Genomic DNA, 18890 nt, shown 5'->3' on the forward strand with positions numbered 1-18890 from the left:
AACTTGCACTATGGTATTTCTTTTTAATGGGACAACATATTCACTTGTCTCACAAACAAATTGCTTGACAATTGCTATCCTGAAAATATCATTGGTGTGCAGCTACTAAGTATTGTAATGAGGACATGAAACAATCTTATGAAATATGGAGAACATTAGGAAGGAAAAAAAAAAAGGACACAGGTAAGTGTGCGAAGAAACCTCTAGTTTTGTATTTCAAGATTGTCTGAATGGCAAAAACAGGATAAAGAGGACACATATCTACACAGAATTGAAATTTAATTATTTGTATGAGAGAGGGAAGTTTAAAAGTGCTTTAAAGTTCAAGCACTTTTATTTTAGCTTAATAAATTGAGAGATACAACTTGTGTTTTGCAGTGGCTTGAGACTGCTGGATGTTACTGTGCTGAAACCCAGATTCTCTTCACAGAGAGATAGTCTCCTTTGTGGACTGCTTTAATTAGTTGCAATATTGAAGCTTTCAACATCAAACTGAAAGGTAACATCTGCAGCGTGTAACAAATGAAGTCTCTTGTCACAGCCAACCTAAAGGCTGGAATGTTTCTCTGTCTAGATTTGAGTTTTCATTCTGGTATATACTTCATCTCTAGTACAGTCATATGTAAATGATTTTTTCACATCAATGTCACTGCAGAAGCACTGCTCCTGATGGAACAGTATGATATGGTATGGAAGCAAAAGCAAGGTCCTAGCAAAGTTAGTTTCCAAACTACAGTGCTTTTTCTGAAGAACTACTGAGTATGGCATATTGATTAATGTCAAATTTGTATGGCAAAAAGACATTTTTATTAAGAAGTTTTAACAAACAAGAAAAGTGAGAAAGGCAACATCCGAATGCACCATTCCCTGATACTTCTTGTTCAAAAGTAATTACATACCATGATATTTCCTCTGGAGTTCTTGCTGGACTTGCTGAGAACTTCCACCATCAGGCCGCATGAAACCCAGGAGCCTCTGTTGCAGATTGGCTGGTGTGCTGAAACTGCAATTCCAAAATAAAGAGATGCTAATATGATTACAAATACTGAATCTTTTAAAGATTAACTCTTAACAACTCATTTTTAGCATCTGAATAGTTGAAGGTGGACACCATACACACACTTCAACTCAACACAGATATGCATGGTATAGTTTTTCAAGAGCTGGACATTAAATACCACTAGTGAATTTAACACAATGAATAATACCTTGGGTTTCCAAGGGCTCCTACTGTAGCAAACTGTGAATTTCTATCCAGAAAATCTTGTAAACCTTTTAGTTCTTGCAGTACACATTCCAGCACATGGGATGGAACACTGCTTTCGACCTGCAAAAGAAAGCAGACTTCTTTACGGAAAGCTTAGGTTCCAAACTTTTTTCCAAAAATTTACAATTTTAAGCTAAAGCCAGTAAAAAGAAAAACGCAAAGAGGGTACACCAAATAAACGGCATAATAGTAATGCTATCACTAGAACACATTACTATACCACAGTCATTGAGGAGGGGGCACACATGTGAAGAGGTAGTAGTCCTCTGTAGATATACAGCATTCAAGATGCTACTTTCTTTGCCTCTCTGATAACCAAATCAGCTGTGTTTTACTATTTCCAACTCTGAACTAAAACAATGATTGAGCATTGCTAAGACACAGAGTATAACTGCCAAGGTCTTCCAGAGTCTCCCAGTTACCTTATAACTGGAGGAGGAAAGCTCATGTAGCAGTTAATTTGCATTGCTGAAATTACTCAGTTCAGGATTCTATTAACATCCACTGTCAGAAAAGATTTTCTTATTTTGATCATGGACAAGAAATGAAACACCAAGATGTTAGTCAGGAAGAGGCTGGAAATTTTTTTATGTCCTTACATAACTGCAATGTTTACCCCAATGCACTAAAGCATTTTATTTTTAGGCTTTGTCCAGAGGGGGTATGCAGAAATGAAGGAAGTGCAATCACTAAACATGCAGAAAACTGGCCATTGCCAATTGACAAGAAAGATCAAATTACAGTTAGGATTCTTAAAAAGTAACATTCAAAACAGTAGCTTAAAAAGTTTTAAAACCTACAATTACTCCTCAGTTAAGAGCACAGCACTTAAGAAAACATTCAAATAACAATGATGGGGGGTTTTTTCCTTATCTGTTTATAATTTGGAACAGAAATATAATAGGGTTTAAGACATATACTATGAGGAACTTTTAAAAACACAAAATAGTCTTTTACATACTGCAACAACTTCCCGATTGCCACTTTTGAAAACTCTCTCCACAACTATACTGCCATCCCAAATATTTCTGCAACACAAAACAGTACTGTGTTAAGAGCCAAGTAATTCAAGCAAGTATTTTTGCAAGTCTTCTATGTATAATTTCTTAAGAAAGAAACGGTAATGCTTTTTACTTCAAGGTCTAAAATAGGGATTTAATTTGGATGAAAATTAGACATTCAAAAAAAGTTACCATTATACATTTCAAAATGGTACAGATATAGATTATTAACAACATTTCAAATTTTAAAACTTTAATCAAGTGAAGTCTGACGCACCCAAATACTTTAAATAGAGGCCAATATTATTCTCTGGAAATATAGTGTAGGCAAACAAGTGTCATAACAAAAATTTCTTTCCCAACCAGCATGCAGAGAGATGACCAACATATGAAGAGCTCTATTCTTGTGTGGCGTGTTTAGTAACACGTGACTCAGCATCCAAGTAACAGAATGCTCTTTAGTCTTGCTTCATTGCTCTGATTTGAGCATTCCGTTTAAAGCTTCTTAACAGAAAAGACTTCAAGCCAGGACTTTGATCCTGTAAGTCCTTCTGCACTTCTGTTTCATGCTTTAGTAGGAGTTTGAAACATACAGCTCATAGGTGTGAAAAATAAAACAGCAGTTTTCAGAGTTGAGCATATACACTTGATTGCAGGATCAATGTCTAAGCAACTTTCCTGTCCTAGCTATTCACTGAATGTATTATTATTAATAGAGCTGTAAAGAGAACGTATTACATCAAAGGTGCTTCATAAACACAACATAAAAATGCACTTGACTAACTTCAAATTTAAATGTTATTAAGATAGAATTCACCACCTACAAGCATTAGGGGAAAGAAAAACTATGAAGCAAACTGAGTGACAGAATCTCTTTTTACACAAACATCTCACCCTATAATCCGAGCAAAGTATATGCAGATGCCATTGTGTCTTCCAGAAAATACTATCTCGGGGCCCATCATTCCGCTAATGGATGCACCAGTGTGAGACATGGAATTCCCAGAAGGAAACATGGGAGTTGACATAGTAGGAGATTGTAAACCTAGGATAAAAGTAGGTAAATATTACTCATTTGAATGCAAATAAAAAAGCGTAGCCTAGAAAAAAAAAATTTCTCTATTTCTCCAACAAAGGAAAAGAAGTCCTTACCTTGCCCAGGTGTTGTCAAAAAGCTAAGATTAGGATATGGACTATCAACAGTCAAGGGGGAACCTAAAAGGGAAAAGAAATAAAGGTAAGTTTGTTAAAAAACAAACAAATAAAAAACCCCACACCAAAATATAACCCATAAAATCCCTGTGCAAAAGCAGCAAAGTTGTTAAATCAAGTACTTTAAAGTTAGAACTGTTCCAGCAGCTTTTGTTTATAGTTAAATACCAAACTGCACTCATTTCTTATCAACCCAACACTCTGTAAGTGAACCAAATGGATACACTTTCAAGAGCAGTTATTAAGCATTTTTTTTTTCAGCATTCATGTGTTATTTATTGCACACCATCTGTTCCCTGCATTGACTATAATACTGTCCACATACTTCTTGTTCTTCACCTTCTGACTGCTCCCATTCCTGATACGGGCACCTATTCTCAAGGCACTCACTTTCAGTCTTTTACATATTTTTGAATATCAATTTTACCTTCACAGCACTCAACTGAAAGAAACTGGTATTATTGTTCTTAATTTTTACATAGGGACGTTGGACAAACACTACAGCAACACTGTTAACCTGGAACATTCAGTTTGAGATTGTCCACGGCCTCAGATTTAGCTGTGAATACTCAACCCTTCTGCAAATTAAGTCTGAATACTTAACTTAAGACCCAAAATACGAGGAACATGTGTGGTCATCTACAAAAATGTCCATGTACCATCAGCATGTAGGATGATATATCACAGAAAGGGCAAGAAAGCTGGCACTCTGAAAATATGGCTTTTATCAAAGAATCAGTCTTTCTTGCCTTATTTGCTACAGTTCTCTCAACTTGGCAACACACAACAGCACAAAGGATAACAGAGTCCTTCACTAAACAGTGCCAACACATTCTCAGAGCACATTGTCCTGTGTGCCAAGCAAAGCACAAACTTGCAGAAAAGCAGCATGCAAATGCATGACTAGACTTTCAACAGTGAGAAAAAGAGGGAACTATGTTAAAGGTGCCTCGCCTTTTAATGCTAACATTATGGTAATGTAGTTTCACATGCAAAATTTCAAAGTGTTTTAATCAATTTATGTCAGCACTGTCTGACCCACCACATGGACATCCACAATATCAGAATCTTAATTTCACATGACAGTTCTCTACCCTTTGAGCAAACGGAGTAAGTAGTGGCAGAAGAATGGTGCCATCTTCCACCTGGACCTGTCACTGAAGCAAAATGGAAACACGTGCTTTGATACTAGGTTTCAAAGAGGCATATATGACAGCAAATGATAAAAATATCCAAATATTTACAAGTAAATATATTTTTCCCAAGTCTAAAAGGAGTCACAATTACAGAGCTTCCTGTCATTTCCCCCACACCTTACTTTCATTCTCAGTCTGCTCACCTGGTCTCCCTCACAGCTGCTCAGATTTAATTTTACATTCTCATGCCTTGCCTCAGCTCCTGCTGACATTGCTATTGTTCCACACCATCAGGCTTGGAAGGTGATACCATTGATACATTAAAAATAGCCACTTCTCAGTGTTTTAATACTAGTTAAGAATTCTGAAAAAGAGGGTCAACTGTTTTTCCAAAACTTCACGCCAGTTCAGCACACCTTTCTCCAATACTTATGAATTTGGATATTTATCAAAAACAGTACTGAAATTAATTTCTTTGCATTCTAGGCAATCAAGTTTTTTCCCAAGTCTGATGTGTAAAATTAAATGCCACATGTCAGATAAGGGTAAAGGATCTTGGAAATTAATGAGTTCCTGAGGAAAAAAAAAATAATTAATTTAATTCAGTAATTCAATCAAGAGTTCCAAATTCATCATTATGAATTTCTTTTTTAAAAACCCTTAAGACCCTTAACCCTTAATCAATCTGAATTGAGTAAGACATGTTAAGGGACAACTTCCTGAAGCAACGGTAGGAATTTAAGTGAATCTGAGAAGTACAGAAAGGCCTCCGCTCCAATAAGCGTCAAGTTCTGAGGAGAAATAACAGGCATATTCTCATTTGTAGGTGGCACTGACAACCTAGGCAGAAACCAAATGTGGAAGCTGGAGCTTTTACAGGGAGAAATCACTCCAAATGACTAACTCATTTCTTGATCAAATCGTTTCTTTTCTTCTCATACGCAATATCTGCAGAGGTATGACAATGACACTGTAAGAAGATACTCTGCCATAGCCACACAACAACCAGCTAATCTTTGTAAAGTTTAAACTATAGTATTGATAAATTGTTCTCTGGCTGCTGAAGTGCCTCTGGCAGCAACAAATGTATATACCTTCTTCACATAATCTTAACAGATTATATGCAACATCCAGACATAGTTTGAGATCACATCACCCTCTCACTAAATCCAAAAATCACTCAAGAGAAATGGAAAAAGCTCTGTAATTAATTAGCCAGTGAGTGGAAAATCAAGGACTACTTCAGACAAAAAGAACACAGGTGCTGTGAGAAGACAAAATACAACATATTTAAGGAAAAAAAACCTGTCGAAAGCCATGAAATGCTTGCCACTTACCAGAAGGAATAGGAGAACCCAAAATAGGTCCAACGTTGCTTGGAGGAGGCAGAGCTGACGGAAATCTCATTTGTGCTTCTCCACCATACCTAAAGTTTACATGCAAAGACAAAAATTCCTCACACTTCATATACAGCCCATTTAGTTTTCATGTCTTTGAGAATTAACAGCAATTTTGGAGTTCTTTTAAAACGGGGAATAAAAAAGCAGCATAACTTTTTCAGAACTATTTGTAACTGTATGTTACTTTTGGCAGAAGAAAAGAAAACTAACTGAATACATGTTAAATGAAAAGCATTAAGATACGCAATTGCAAAGATAAGTTAGATGAACAATTAAGTATTTTTTTGTGGATATTTTAAGTTCTGTGGTGATATGATATGATATATGATCAGGCTTCAAAGAGAAAATTAGCAATTCTCAAAATCAGGCTTACGCTTTAGTACCTTTTTAAGGTTTGCCTCTACAGGAAAGTGGAAAGAAGGACACAGTTGAGATGACCCATGCTTAGCCTTCTATTGTCCACAAGTTATTTCTGTTCGTCTCTCTCCTATAGTGCTACATGAGGAATTTGTTACATCTTCCCTCGCTAACACCCATCTCTCCAGTTATCATCCACATTTTCTCTCAGATCTTGCAATGTAATTGAGTTTAGCAAAGAGCAACTATTCACAGCCTACTGAGAATAGCTGACTTGATCTAACGCCTGCACAAATTTTGGAAAAGAGCAAGCAAGCTTTTGGGAACATAACACTTGAACTCTAGTGCAACATATGGTCAAAGCTGCACATTTTACCATCACTCTCAACAGCTGTATCTTACCAAAACCCTTTTTTCCTCCAGGCTACAGGCCCTGTGAGAACAGCCAAGAGACCAACTTGTTTAAGGCAGCTAATTAAAACATGCATATCTGCACCATACCAATGATATACAGTACTTAAGATACATAGATGACAAATTAATCGTCCAGACTGGAAGCCCATACTTCCTCACTTAATCTGTAGTGGAAAAAACCAAACCAAACCAACCAACCGATTTAAAAAAAAAAAAATAAAAAAATCAACATCTATGACAAAGAGCCATCAGGCCCTGAACAGGGTAAGCCATTTGAATATAAATTTCCTTGGTGCAATGGTGAACAGCATAAATAACTACAATATGTTAAGAAAAAAACCCCAACCCAATCCAACCCAAAACAAAAGAACAAACCCCAAAACCCCACAAAAATTAAAAAATGTATCTGTTCTTTTTCCAGCTGTCTGAGTTGATCTCATTAAAGGTATTACTACACACTGCACTTCAATGAACTGGGATACTGTGAAGTATAGGTAAGTGCATTTCAAGCAGATTAAACTGCATTTTCAATAGTCTCCTCTACATGTGGAATACAAGCATCGAAGAGGGAAACTAACCAGAAATCACCATTACAGGAAGCTTCCTTTGTTGATGAGCCCTTAATTAGTGCAAAAACACATTCCACCAAGTTTAACAGTCTATGCTCATTTTAAAACAATGCTCACTCACGCAGCAGGTTCAAGAGCCTGTACAATTATTTAGTGGCTGTAGTGATCCTGAACATAATATTCAGAACAACCTACAGAATTGAAACCTACCTGAAGAATGCTCGAGTAGCCCAGGCAGATACTTCTCTATCACATGCAGCATTAGAACAGGCCAAGATAAGGCAAGTGGCACAGGCCTGATCCTCCTAGAGCATATTATACTATTAGTGTGGCAGCTTATATCAAGTTGATAAGAAATGTATAGAAGTTTTATTGCTCAATAACTAAACAGTAAATATTTTTTGCATAATTTTATTTAAAAGGCAAGGAAATCAGCTCTTCCCAGTTATAAACAGGAAGTGAATCATAGTGAGGCATCCCACTGTAGCAGGTAATTTTTTATTATACACAGTTTTTGCAAACTCACTACGATTACTGGCGGGAAACAACCTCCATGTATATCAACTAATTTTGACTAAGATTCATGCAATTTCTACAGAAACATAAATTAAGATTGTGTTTGAAGAAAAAAAAAATCTATACAAATGGTGGTTTGCATATTCTAATGGCATGTTAAATTACCACTTAGTATGTCTTATCAAAGCACAAAAGAATACATTACAGTGACCATTCACTACAGATACTAATCAGGACTAGGCAAATTAAAATTGTAATCCACGATAGCTTCCTTCCTGCTTGTTTGTTATTTACCTTAAACAAAAAAAGAGACCAATTATACACATTTCTACTGGCCTTCAAAATGTAAAAACCTCTTGTAGTGTAGGAATTTAACTTTTTTAGAAACTCTTCCTCCCCTGCTCTTAGATGAACTCCTTTCCTAAACTAAGAACTGCATTACACTTCTGCGTACAAGAAATAAGAATTTCAGGGAAAGTTAATTACACTTCCATTTTCAGATATCATAAAATTATAAGTTATTTCTCATTATACAATCTTGTTTTATGTAGGCAATACAGGAGGAAAAGCTAATACTTTAATCGATAAATGAAATGTTAACTAGAAGTTTATAGCAACAACAAAAAGATGCTAAAGAAAGTAATTAGATTTACATAAATATTATAAATCTTCCATTTTTCATAACAGGTCAAAAGATTTTACCTGATGCAACTTGAAAAATCTTTCAATCTCTTCTCCATCTCCACCTATATTGCTAACAAGCAGATGCCGCAGCTGATCAACAGGTCTGAGTTTATGAAACATAAAGCTCCCCTAAAAGTAACCCCAAATAAGTTAGAATAAGCTTGTCTTTACTCTGGCTGTCCCAACACCCCATTCCCACAATGCTTATCTTTAGCATTTTGAATTTTCCTTCGTTGCACTATTGGATCAAAGTATAATGTGAATGGTGCCTAAAGCCCAGTTTATATTCACATGCAGAAAATTCTCTAGTAAGTCTAGGAAAGGCAGGAAAAATACTGCAATGGCTATTAACCTCTCCATAAACTGAGTTAATTTTGCTGTTCTTAGCCTAACATGCAGCATACAATACAAACATATAGCAAGTATATACAGAAAAGAAAGGCTTTATGCATCTTGCAAATACTCAAAACTGCCTGGAAAAAAATGCTTGAGGAATTCAGGATCAAGGGCATTGTAATATAGTCTAACAGGAGCTGGTGGAAGGCCAGGGCTTATGCAAAGTTGGTAAGGGGGATTCAGACAGGAACGTGGAATGTCTAAACAAGAATTACTGTTCTTAGGAGTAAAGCACATCCTGGAGAAATATGTAAGCTAATTAAGATTTTTGGGAACCATCTGAAACAACTAGAAGTGTGATAAGAAGCACCCTCACACGAACTATCCTCATTATAATACTAAAAGTCACACCCCTCGAGCTGGAGACCCTGGCCCAAGCAGAGACCCTTCACCTTTGAGCATGCGCAGAATATGAAAGTAGCACTGTAGCTTTAAGTTGAAATAAGAGAAATGTAGACCAATAGAAAACTGCTTTGTGTAATTACTTATGCTATGTGTAACTAGACTGTATAAATACTGTACCTGTATGACTGGAACCTTGTGCTAGCACGTGGAGCTACCACCTCACACCCATCTCTGCGCAGACATGAAATAAAATACCTCTGCCCTGTGCGTATATTGGCGTTTCACACACTGGGTAAACGACCTCACACTTGCACTTGTGGGATAACAGTAAGACTACACTCAACCATCTCTCCTGCATCTATACTAACTACTGGAGAGGGTCTGATTAGTGCCTTTAACAAAACAGCTGCCATTAAATAAATGCAGATTGAGTCTAGAGGTTGCAAGACATTAATGATTAAACGTATTTTTTTTTTTAATTGGCTATTGCTTAAGATATTAAGTGCCCCAAAATGTTGCTAAATGTAATCAGAGAAGACAAATAGGGAAGTTAATTTCTTTTTTTTTTATTGTGGGTTTAGTTTTTTAAAACCCTTTCAAAAAACCTTTTTGGGAATTCTTCTATGACAAAGAAGAAATTATTTACTCAAATTTCAATTGCCAACAATATTTACTCAAACTATATTTTCTGGGCAGCCAGTATCTGTTTCAATTTCATATAATCATGAGTACAACCAAGGTTAAAAGAACTTCTCAGATGATCTGTATCTACAAGGGTCTCTGGAGACCAACAAAAAATATTAATACACTGTACAAAAGAAGCTGGCCCAATAGCTTTGAGTAAATTTAAAATAGGTACAGATGGTTTCAGCAATCTTCTTCCTTATTCCTTTTTATGTGCAGAATATAATCCTTAAAACATATCCAAAATGAATAAACATTTACAGGTTTAGATCAGCCTTCCAACTTTATACTTACTCCCCTGATTTCCTACATTAAGAGAAGTAATACTCACCTGGGCTGAAAGCAAAACAAACTTCTTAGGTGGCAGCATGTGTTGCTGCACAACAACAGGTGAATCAGTTATTGGAATAATGTCTTTATTTAGTGGTGTTACAATCTTCTGAGCTTTAAATTCATCGATAGCAGAAAGAGCCCAGGAGTGTCCATCAACACGGGTGGTCATCTGAACAACAGATAGATATTATCCGAAGTTTGGTAACAGACATGGATTTTGTACATCCATGGCGATATTTTACTATTTACCAATTAAAATTACACAGAATACAATCTATTCTTGACACAAGAAAACCCAAAGAAAATAAGCAAGTTCTTGTATTGTCTAACAGAAGGTTACGCCAAATTTACAGCTATATATATACCGCTGCTTCTGGGAGACAGGGAATAACATATTGCTTCTTTTGGGGGACGGGGACAGTGTTTTGTATTTAAACATAAAACAACTTGCAAAGTGGGATCCTTTAATGCTGCTACGATACAAACAGCAACAATCTGCTAACCATATCAGAATTAAGTACCAAAGGTATCATGAATTTAAATTATTTCTTAAAGAATCAAAAAAGCTGCAACTGAATCATAAAGGTTTACAAGACTTTCCCAGTTGGCAGCAGTACTTCAAATATAATTCAAGAAGAGCCATATGGTAGCGAAGACATTCCAGAAAACAATGATGCTAATAAGGAAGAAATGCTGCTCAAGAACTGGCTGCAGTTTTGTTTGGGAAACCTAGCTGTCTGTTACTGTCAAATGCCTTGGAAAAAAGAGAAAGGTCAGCACTCGGGATATTTATGTGTAAGTTTTTGCAGGGATGGGATCTGGAGTAATTATAAAGCTCCTTTGTAAGTTACTAAAACAGCAGATAAATCAAAACCTGGCTTTGCAACTTTTAACTTATACAGTCTCTCCATTCACTCCAACTCTACCACTGCTCCTCCAATAATACTATTTTTGACATGACACTCCTCTACTTCAGCAGAAGACTTCAGACTTCAGAGCTGGAATACAAGAAATGTTCTCCCTGAGCTAACGCATAAGGCAACTAACCTCCTCCAAACTCCTCTTACAAACCCACTTATGTAACAATTAGGAAAAACAAAATCAGAAAAAAAAAGTGAAATAATGAAGAGATTAATCATGTCCGAAATTTAATGAAGACGTGGCGTATCAGTTTAAATAAAGAAACCCAAAGTCTCTAGCACCTACATTTTAAACAATCTTTGCCAAATTTTATCCTCATCAACAAACACCACTATGGACTGTGGACCATGTCTTCCTGTGCTTGTGCACAATATGCAACATGCTGTAGACAACAATATTTTCAAATATGTTAACTACAAGTCAAGTCTTAGAAGTCAAGGCAATTGCTTTTGATACATAGCTTGCATCAAGCTAGAAAGTATGGTTGAACTAGGAATTCATACTAAGAGATCAGTTCCCGTTTACTGACAAAACTGCTTACTTTTTTTTTTTTAATTATATTGATCAGTAGCTTTGTGTTTCAAAACTCCTTATGGAAGTTTTCTGTGAACTACTCATTTCTTGCAGATAGTATTATTCAAGCAGACAGTATTATATCTGTTATCGGAAAGGAAAAAATAATATCTAGATTCCATCAAAATTGCATGAAAGTTTGTTTTAGTACCTGTGTTTCCATCATTGGCTTTTGAAAAGGGAAAGAATCATGATTGATACACCACAGGATGTCATTATCCTCATTTTCTGAAGCTGCCATCAGCAGGACCCCTAGCAGGAACAGCAATATTAAATTTCTATTAGAAGCAGTAATCATGCATTAGATACAAATTCATTAATTCATTCTTTATTTAGTAAAAATCAATCTTTAAGTCCTAATCATACAATTTGAACAGCAAATAATATCTCCTGAGTTTGTATGTCATGGGGTTCTTCAGAAGGTCACTTTTAACACCATTTGCCCTCGAGTCTAAAAGGTACAAACAAAAATGAACCTAAAATAGGTAGAACATACCTCAAAAATGATATGTTCAAACAGATCATGGATAAAAAAACATCTGGAAATTACTTCAAGGATAAAAATCAGTATGGATGACTAAAAGGGTCAGCAACATAGAGACATTTTCCCCCCACATTTCTGCAGCACTTTCAAAAATTCAGCCTACAATCAGAAGTGACATAAAGCTGGAACCATCTGGCAGTTGTTTGGTATCTTATATGGTATCAGTAGCCAAATGAGTTAAAAAATAAACAACAGTCAGCACCTGCTAAACTCAGCGTGAGAGGCACTAAATAGGTAAGAAGTGTATTCTATCCCCTGCTTTCAAGAACTAATCACACAAGGCTAGAGACATGTAAGTGAATTTGAACACATTACATATATTTTATGGGGAGATTAGAAGAATAAAAGGTCGATCAACACATGAACAGAGTTCTCTGCTCAAACACTGCACCTTGCAGAAGAACTAAATTCTGAAAAATATGACAACCTTCCACTTCCAAAAACTCTATTAACACAAAGAAGCCATGATTAGTTCTCAGTTATTCCCACTGCTTCAAAGTCCCCAATGTAAAAACAGTGTGATAGTGACTGTCACAACAACAGGGAAAAAAAAAAAAATCTACCTCATCTGAGCCGTGTTCCACTGCTTACCTTTGCTATAAAGAGCTCTGTGAACCTTTGTGGGCTTCTCCACATTAGAAGAAGCTGAAAATCCAGGTGGCAAACGGACATGAACCAAGGTTAACATGGAGGGACGAGCTGTTGGATGCTTAAATTGTGAAGTACTAAAATACAGTCGGACACCTGAATAAAAGATAAAAAAAGCTCACAATTTTGCTAAACTGTGCAGATGCCATTTATCTGCACAGTTAAAAGCAGGGGATTAGCATTGCTTTCTTACCTGCATGTGTGATTGCTAGTAGTTGACAGTCTATGGATTCAGAATTTTCAATCACTGCTATCTGAACAACAGGCTTAAATACAGAACGATCTATTGTTCTAAAAAAAAAAAAAAACAAAACAACCCATACACTCTCAATCCAAAGAAATAGGCAAACATTCTTCAAAAATATAGCATGAAACTACTGGCCTTAAATGAAGCCTCTTACATTATAATTGTCATAAATATACCTGGCAATGCTCCCAGCAGCAGAAACTATAGCATTTTGTGAAAGAGAAGTAACCCTGGTCATTCCTTGACCATCTTGTCCCAGATCGTAAACCTGCAATTCAATAATACAGCTTAGTGATTTATAGTTTAATTAATTAATACAGCCTCACCTATCAAGCAGCAACTCAATTTCTGTTTTGATTTCATCCTCACGTTTCCATATAATTGAAGGGAAGACCAAAAGACTACTCTTTCCTCAGAAGAAAGTATTTTATGTCTTCAGCACACACTTTGTTACAAAAAGATAAACTGGAATATATCCTGACATACCTACAGAGAATTCCCAGGTACTGAGGAAAACTTAAAAAAGTTATATACACATTAGTAACATAGGCAACAGTCATTAGAAGAAGTCACATACTTGCAGCACTCCTTTTTCTGAGCGGGTGTATAAGATATTTCGAGAGTTGTCAATGGCAATTTGAACTACAGGATCTGGGGAAGGGGGGAAAAAAGGGAGAACCATCAAATCAACACTGGTGTTGGTGAAAATAAGTTTAAGACAGAATATCTATAAAATAATTAATTGTAAGTTAACAAAAACTGCAGGAGTCCCACACAGGACTCCTACCAGAAGTAATTTAAAACAGCAGTCAATTTCACACAATTATTAGTAAACATAAAAAAAAAGGGGGGCAAAAATTTCTATAATAATTTGAAATTTTTCACTAAACAGTGAAACAGGGTAAAATTGTTTACTTAAAGATTCTACTGTTTGCAGTGATGGCACTAAGCACATATTAATTTTCTGCTACAGAACACTGACTTTAGTCATAAATGTCAAACTTTCCAGGTTTTGGTATCTATATCCTGAACCAGACACACAAAAAAGTGACCTGATTCTTATAATCATCAACCCCTGCTAGTTTCATTGACAATAACTACATGCTCTGAATGAGGAAACTATTCAGTCTGACTTCTTGGTAGTATTATTTAAAAGGTTACAGTTAATTATTGGGTAAGTCTTTAACATCAGTTCTTACCATCCTCTGAGAATGTAAACTGTAGCAATGAAGGAATAAGGAAAGACAGCGCGCTCTTTGAGTGATTAATTTTTCTACAGCGCTGGCTAAACCAGCCTGCTTCAGCCTACAATTTAAAACAAATACAGCGTTGAAAGAAAAAGCAAAACAAAATCCAAACTAATAGTTACATTAAAAAAGGCATTAACAAATATGAAAACAAGTAAAAATCTAACTACACACCATTGATTTAATTGAAAAAGTATGTACTATGCAATTGAAAGAAACAGGTAATCGCTAAAAGAAAAATTTTACATAAAAAAGGGTGCAGGATGTCACAATCTTAATTTTATTTTTGAAGTTGACCAAAGCTGCGTTGCTACTCCTCATATAATTACTACTTCTTCAAAGAAAATGCACCTACACAGAATCACAGAATCGTATAGGTTGGAAAAGACCTTTAAGATCATTGAGTCCAACCGTAAACCTAACAGTACCAAGACCACCACTACACCATGTCCCTAAGCACCTCATCCAAACGTCCTTTAAATACCTCCAGGGATGGCAACTCAACCACTTCACTCAGCAGCCTGGTCCAGTGCTTGACCACCCTTTCAGTAAAGACATTTTTCTTAATATCCAGTCTAAACCTCTCCTGGCACAACTTGAGGCCATTTCCTCTTGTCCTATCACTTGTTACCTGGGAGAAGAGACTGACCCCCACCTCGCTACAACCTCCTTTCAGGTAGTTGTAAAGAGCGATAAGGTCTCCCCTCAGCCTCCTTTTCTCCAGGCTAAACAACCCCAGTTCCCTCAGCCGCTCCTCATCAGACTTGTGCTCCAGACCCATCACCAGCTTCATTGCCCTTCTCTGGACACGCTCCAGCACCTCAATTTCTCTCTTGTAGTGAGGGGCCCAAAACTGAACATAGTATTCAAGGTGCGGCCTCACCAGTGCCGAGTACAGGGGGATGATCACTTCCCTAGTCCTGCTGGCCACACTATTTTTGGTACAAGCCAGGATGCCATTGGCTTTCTTGGCCACCTGGGCACACTGCTGGCTCATATTCAGGCGGCTGTCAACCAACATCCCCAGGTCCTTCTCTGCCGGGCAGCTTTCCAACCACTCTTCCCCAAGCCTGTAGCATTGCATGGGGTTGTTGTGGCCCAAGTGCAGGACCCAACACTTAGCCTTGTTGAACGTCATACAATTGGCCTCGGCCCATCGATCCAGCCTGTCCAGGTCCCTCTGTAGAGCCTTCCTACCCTCAAGCAGATCAACACTCCCCACACAACTTGGTGTCATCTGCAAACTCACTGAGGGTGCACTCGATCCCTTCATCCAGATCATTGATAAAGGCATTAAACAGACCTGGCCCCAACACAGAGCCCTGGGGAACACCACTTGTGACCGGCCACCACCTGGATTTAACTCCATTCACCACCACTCTTTGGGCCCGGCCATCCAGCCAGTTCTTTACCCAGTCAAGCATACACCTGTCCAAGCCATGAGCAGCCAGTTACTCCAGGAGAATGCTGTGGGAAACCATGTCAAAGGCTTTACTAAAGTCTAGATGGACAACATCCACAGCCTTTCCCTCATCCACTAGACAGGTCACCTTGTTGTAGAAGGAGACTAGGTTGGTCAAGGAGGACCTGCCTTTCCTAAACCCATGCTGGCTGGGCTTGATCCCTTGCTTATCCTCTACATGCTGTGTATGTAGAATACACTTACACTTGTGCAACCAAACCACGCAACATAATTTTGGAAGAAAAAAAGATGGCAAACCTGACATGTTTTAGAACTCTTAATGCCTAGATCCCACAACCATGAAACAATGAAAAATGCCTGTGTGTAAAACCTATAGTCACCTGGTATGCTACTTCATATAAGCAGCCATCTTTTCCAGCCAAAAAGATACGTCCGTTATCCGTGGATGTTATTGCCAGAATGTAAGTATTGTCAGTAGGGAGCGAATAGAGAGGGTCTGGTAGCAGCTGCATTCCACCAGACATACTGTCATTGAGCGATCCAGTGCCTTAAATAAATAAATAAATAAATAAACAAACCCTCTTTAAAGTTGTTCTAATAAATATTACAGGTCTGTGATAAGAAGCATTTCGGGAAATGGGAAAAATTACATGCAATTTCATAATTACTAAATACATTCTGGAACAGCTGTTCTCCAAAGTGAACTGCAGAGTAACAAATCTTCTGTTTTTAAAAAGTTGAAGTAAATTCTCTGTATAAGTTTCCAAGTAAGGAAATGCAATGTTTTTCATTTCTATACATTGTCATCTCCTCTAAATCATGCCAAGTCTAAAACACAGATTTCTATTTTCTCTTTACATCAAGACAGTATAAAAAGAGGGCAAAAGATTGTAATCGTCTCACTTTCTCAAAACTATTCTGTATTTTCTCTGTATATGGCATGAAAAAAATCGGTATCAGGTTCTCAATTTCTGTGGTTGGAATACAAATGCCAATGAGGTTAATGAACTGTACTCACCAGCACCAAGATTTCATGCCTATCTCCTCTCCCTCTCCAACATGCTGTTTAATTAACGGGAGTACCTGTTTCAAAGCTCTTTTTATATTAAACAGGTGAATAATACAACTCAGTGCTCCTATGGGAGTCCAGGATCCAGCAAGTGCACACCCCATAAAAATTATTTCCCCATCTGTAACATGATTTGAAAATTAGCAAGGCACTTAGCACATGGTCTTGGTTTTGTTTTTTTATTTTTTAAGTGGCTACTAATAAAACAGCCATGTGTACTTGTTAACGCACAACTGAGAATGCGGGGAGAAGAGAGAATTACCTGCTTGTATATTAGCACAACTGAGCCCTAAAATCACAATATCCACGGGGGTAGCCAGAACAAGTAAGTGTCGTACATGAGGCTGGAAAATACCTAAAGAAAGGGAGAAAATAAAATTTTAGTTTGCAGCCAACTTCTCAGGTCACAACGATGTATCCAATGTATCCATTGGAAAGACACATTGACTGATAGAGGTAATAGTCATATTTAAGACCTAATGATCTGTGAAACTCTAAAATTAGAAAGCAGTATCAGTCAGCAGTTCAGCTTCCAGGTCATGAAATACAGGATCTTTAAAATGCCATTTTTCTTACAAACATGCTTCTTTTAAATTCAATGCTATTGCCAATTCACCTTTGACTGCAATGTTATCTAAGCAGTAGCTACCAAAAGAACTGGGAGGGCTAGAAACCAGGACCTCATGGAAGTTACCACTTCAATGTGTAAATTTATAAACAGTACAAATGTTAGAGTACAATATGGCAAAAAAATGCAAGCTTGTCAGTGTAAATGATTGTTAAACTCTACATTATTTTTGGCTTGTAATTAATTTCATAATGTTTCTAAAAACAAAACAAACCCATGAATCTTGTGCATACATATATACACACACAAAACACAGATTTTCACATACGCATCTATAAAAAAAACATGTACAGAAGGTTCAGTAACTGCCTAATTCTGGTCACTGTCATATATTCCTTACCTCCCTTTGGCTTTACAAGACCCACTGCAAGAATAGTTTCACTAAGGCCATCAAAATAAGCCAGATCTCCCCTGTCAACAAACAAGAAAAAAAACCCTGCATAAAATTTGTCATGTAGTATCACATAACAACAAAGTAAATAAAACCAGATTCTGTATGTCTAACAATTATTAATACTTATTGTAACACTCTGAAGCCATCTACATCTTTTGCTTTGGGTGAAAGCAGGTCCAGCAGAATGGAATGACAGAGCAGTTTCACAGCAAAACTATACAGACAATCATTTGAGCTGCTTGGAACCCCTACAGCTGACTTTCAAACCTGAAACCCAACTGCAGTATTTTATATTTTTAGATTTTGTTAATTCATATAGTCTACTCTGAATTACACAATGCAGCATCTGCAATTCTGATTAACATCAAGAGGGAGGAACTCATGAAAATCATCTAAAGCAAGAATTCCCAGCCTCCTCCCCAGCACCGTATGATTAACACCATGCAGTGTTGTTTTATTTGAGGAACGTATTTAATACACTGTGACACAATGGAAATGTATGGATAGGAGCTATGTGAGCCACAATCTGAACTTTAATCTTCTTAGGAAATGCAACAATATGTATAAAGCAATTCTTACTAAAAGAATTCTTACTGTATAGGCAAATAAAGAAGCAAACCTGCAGATTATAAACATATCACTGCCATTTGGAAATATAATGAAATTATTTTCAGTTTTATGCATCCTTAAAATATGCTAGGCAGGAGAGCTTCAATCACAATACTTCAAAGTACTAATGCTGTATTACTTACCACTGTGGGAATGATTGCCCATTATACATGCATCAGAGTACTTACTAAATCTACTAAGAAAAGTTAGGCAATTAGTATAATTTTTTTCTACTTTTTTGGCATAAGCAAAGCCCTAGCATAAATACTGCAG

The 18890-nt window shown here is 36.9% G+C and overlaps 1 protein-coding gene across 1 annotated transcript in view; it reads right to left on the reverse strand.

Annotated features, from left to right (window-relative positions):
- NUP155 (nucleoporin 155) overlaps positions 1-18890 on the reverse strand; it is a 34615-nt gene that overhangs the window by 13255 nt on the left and 2470 nt on the right. The window contains exons 4-21 of the mRNA XM_075526437.1: positions 17955-18025; positions 17249-17341; positions 16298-16464; positions 14447-14552; positions 13825-13898; positions 13424-13515; positions 13194-13291; positions 12944-13096; positions 11960-12060; positions 10313-10483; positions 8575-8685; positions 7567-7661; positions 5954-6042; positions 3421-3483; positions 3163-3313; positions 2229-2295; positions 1209-1327; positions 900-1003 (exon numbers count right to left, since the gene is read on the reverse strand). Of these exons, the coding sequence (XP_075382552.1) occupies positions 900-1003; positions 1209-1327; positions 2229-2295; positions 3163-3313; positions 3421-3483; positions 5954-6042; positions 7567-7661; positions 8575-8685; positions 10313-10483; positions 11960-12060; positions 12944-13096; positions 13194-13291; positions 13424-13515; positions 13825-13898; positions 14447-14552; positions 16298-16464; positions 17249-17341; positions 17955-18025 (1925 nt within the window). The remainder of the gene's footprint in view (positions 1-899; positions 1004-1208; positions 1328-2228; positions 2296-3162; positions 3314-3420; positions 3484-5953; positions 6043-7566; positions 7662-8574; positions 8686-10312; positions 10484-11959; positions 12061-12943; positions 13097-13193; positions 13292-13423; positions 13516-13824; positions 13899-14446; positions 14553-16297; positions 16465-17248; positions 17342-17954; positions 18026-18890) is intronic.

This window comes from Mycteria americana, chromosome Z, assembly GCF_035582795.1.
Source record: "Mycteria americana isolate JAX WOST 10 ecotype Jacksonville Zoo and Gardens chromosome Z, USCA_MyAme_1.0, whole genome shotgun sequence".
NCBI lineage: Eukaryota > Metazoa > Chordata > Aves > Ciconiiformes > Ciconiidae > Mycteria > Mycteria americana.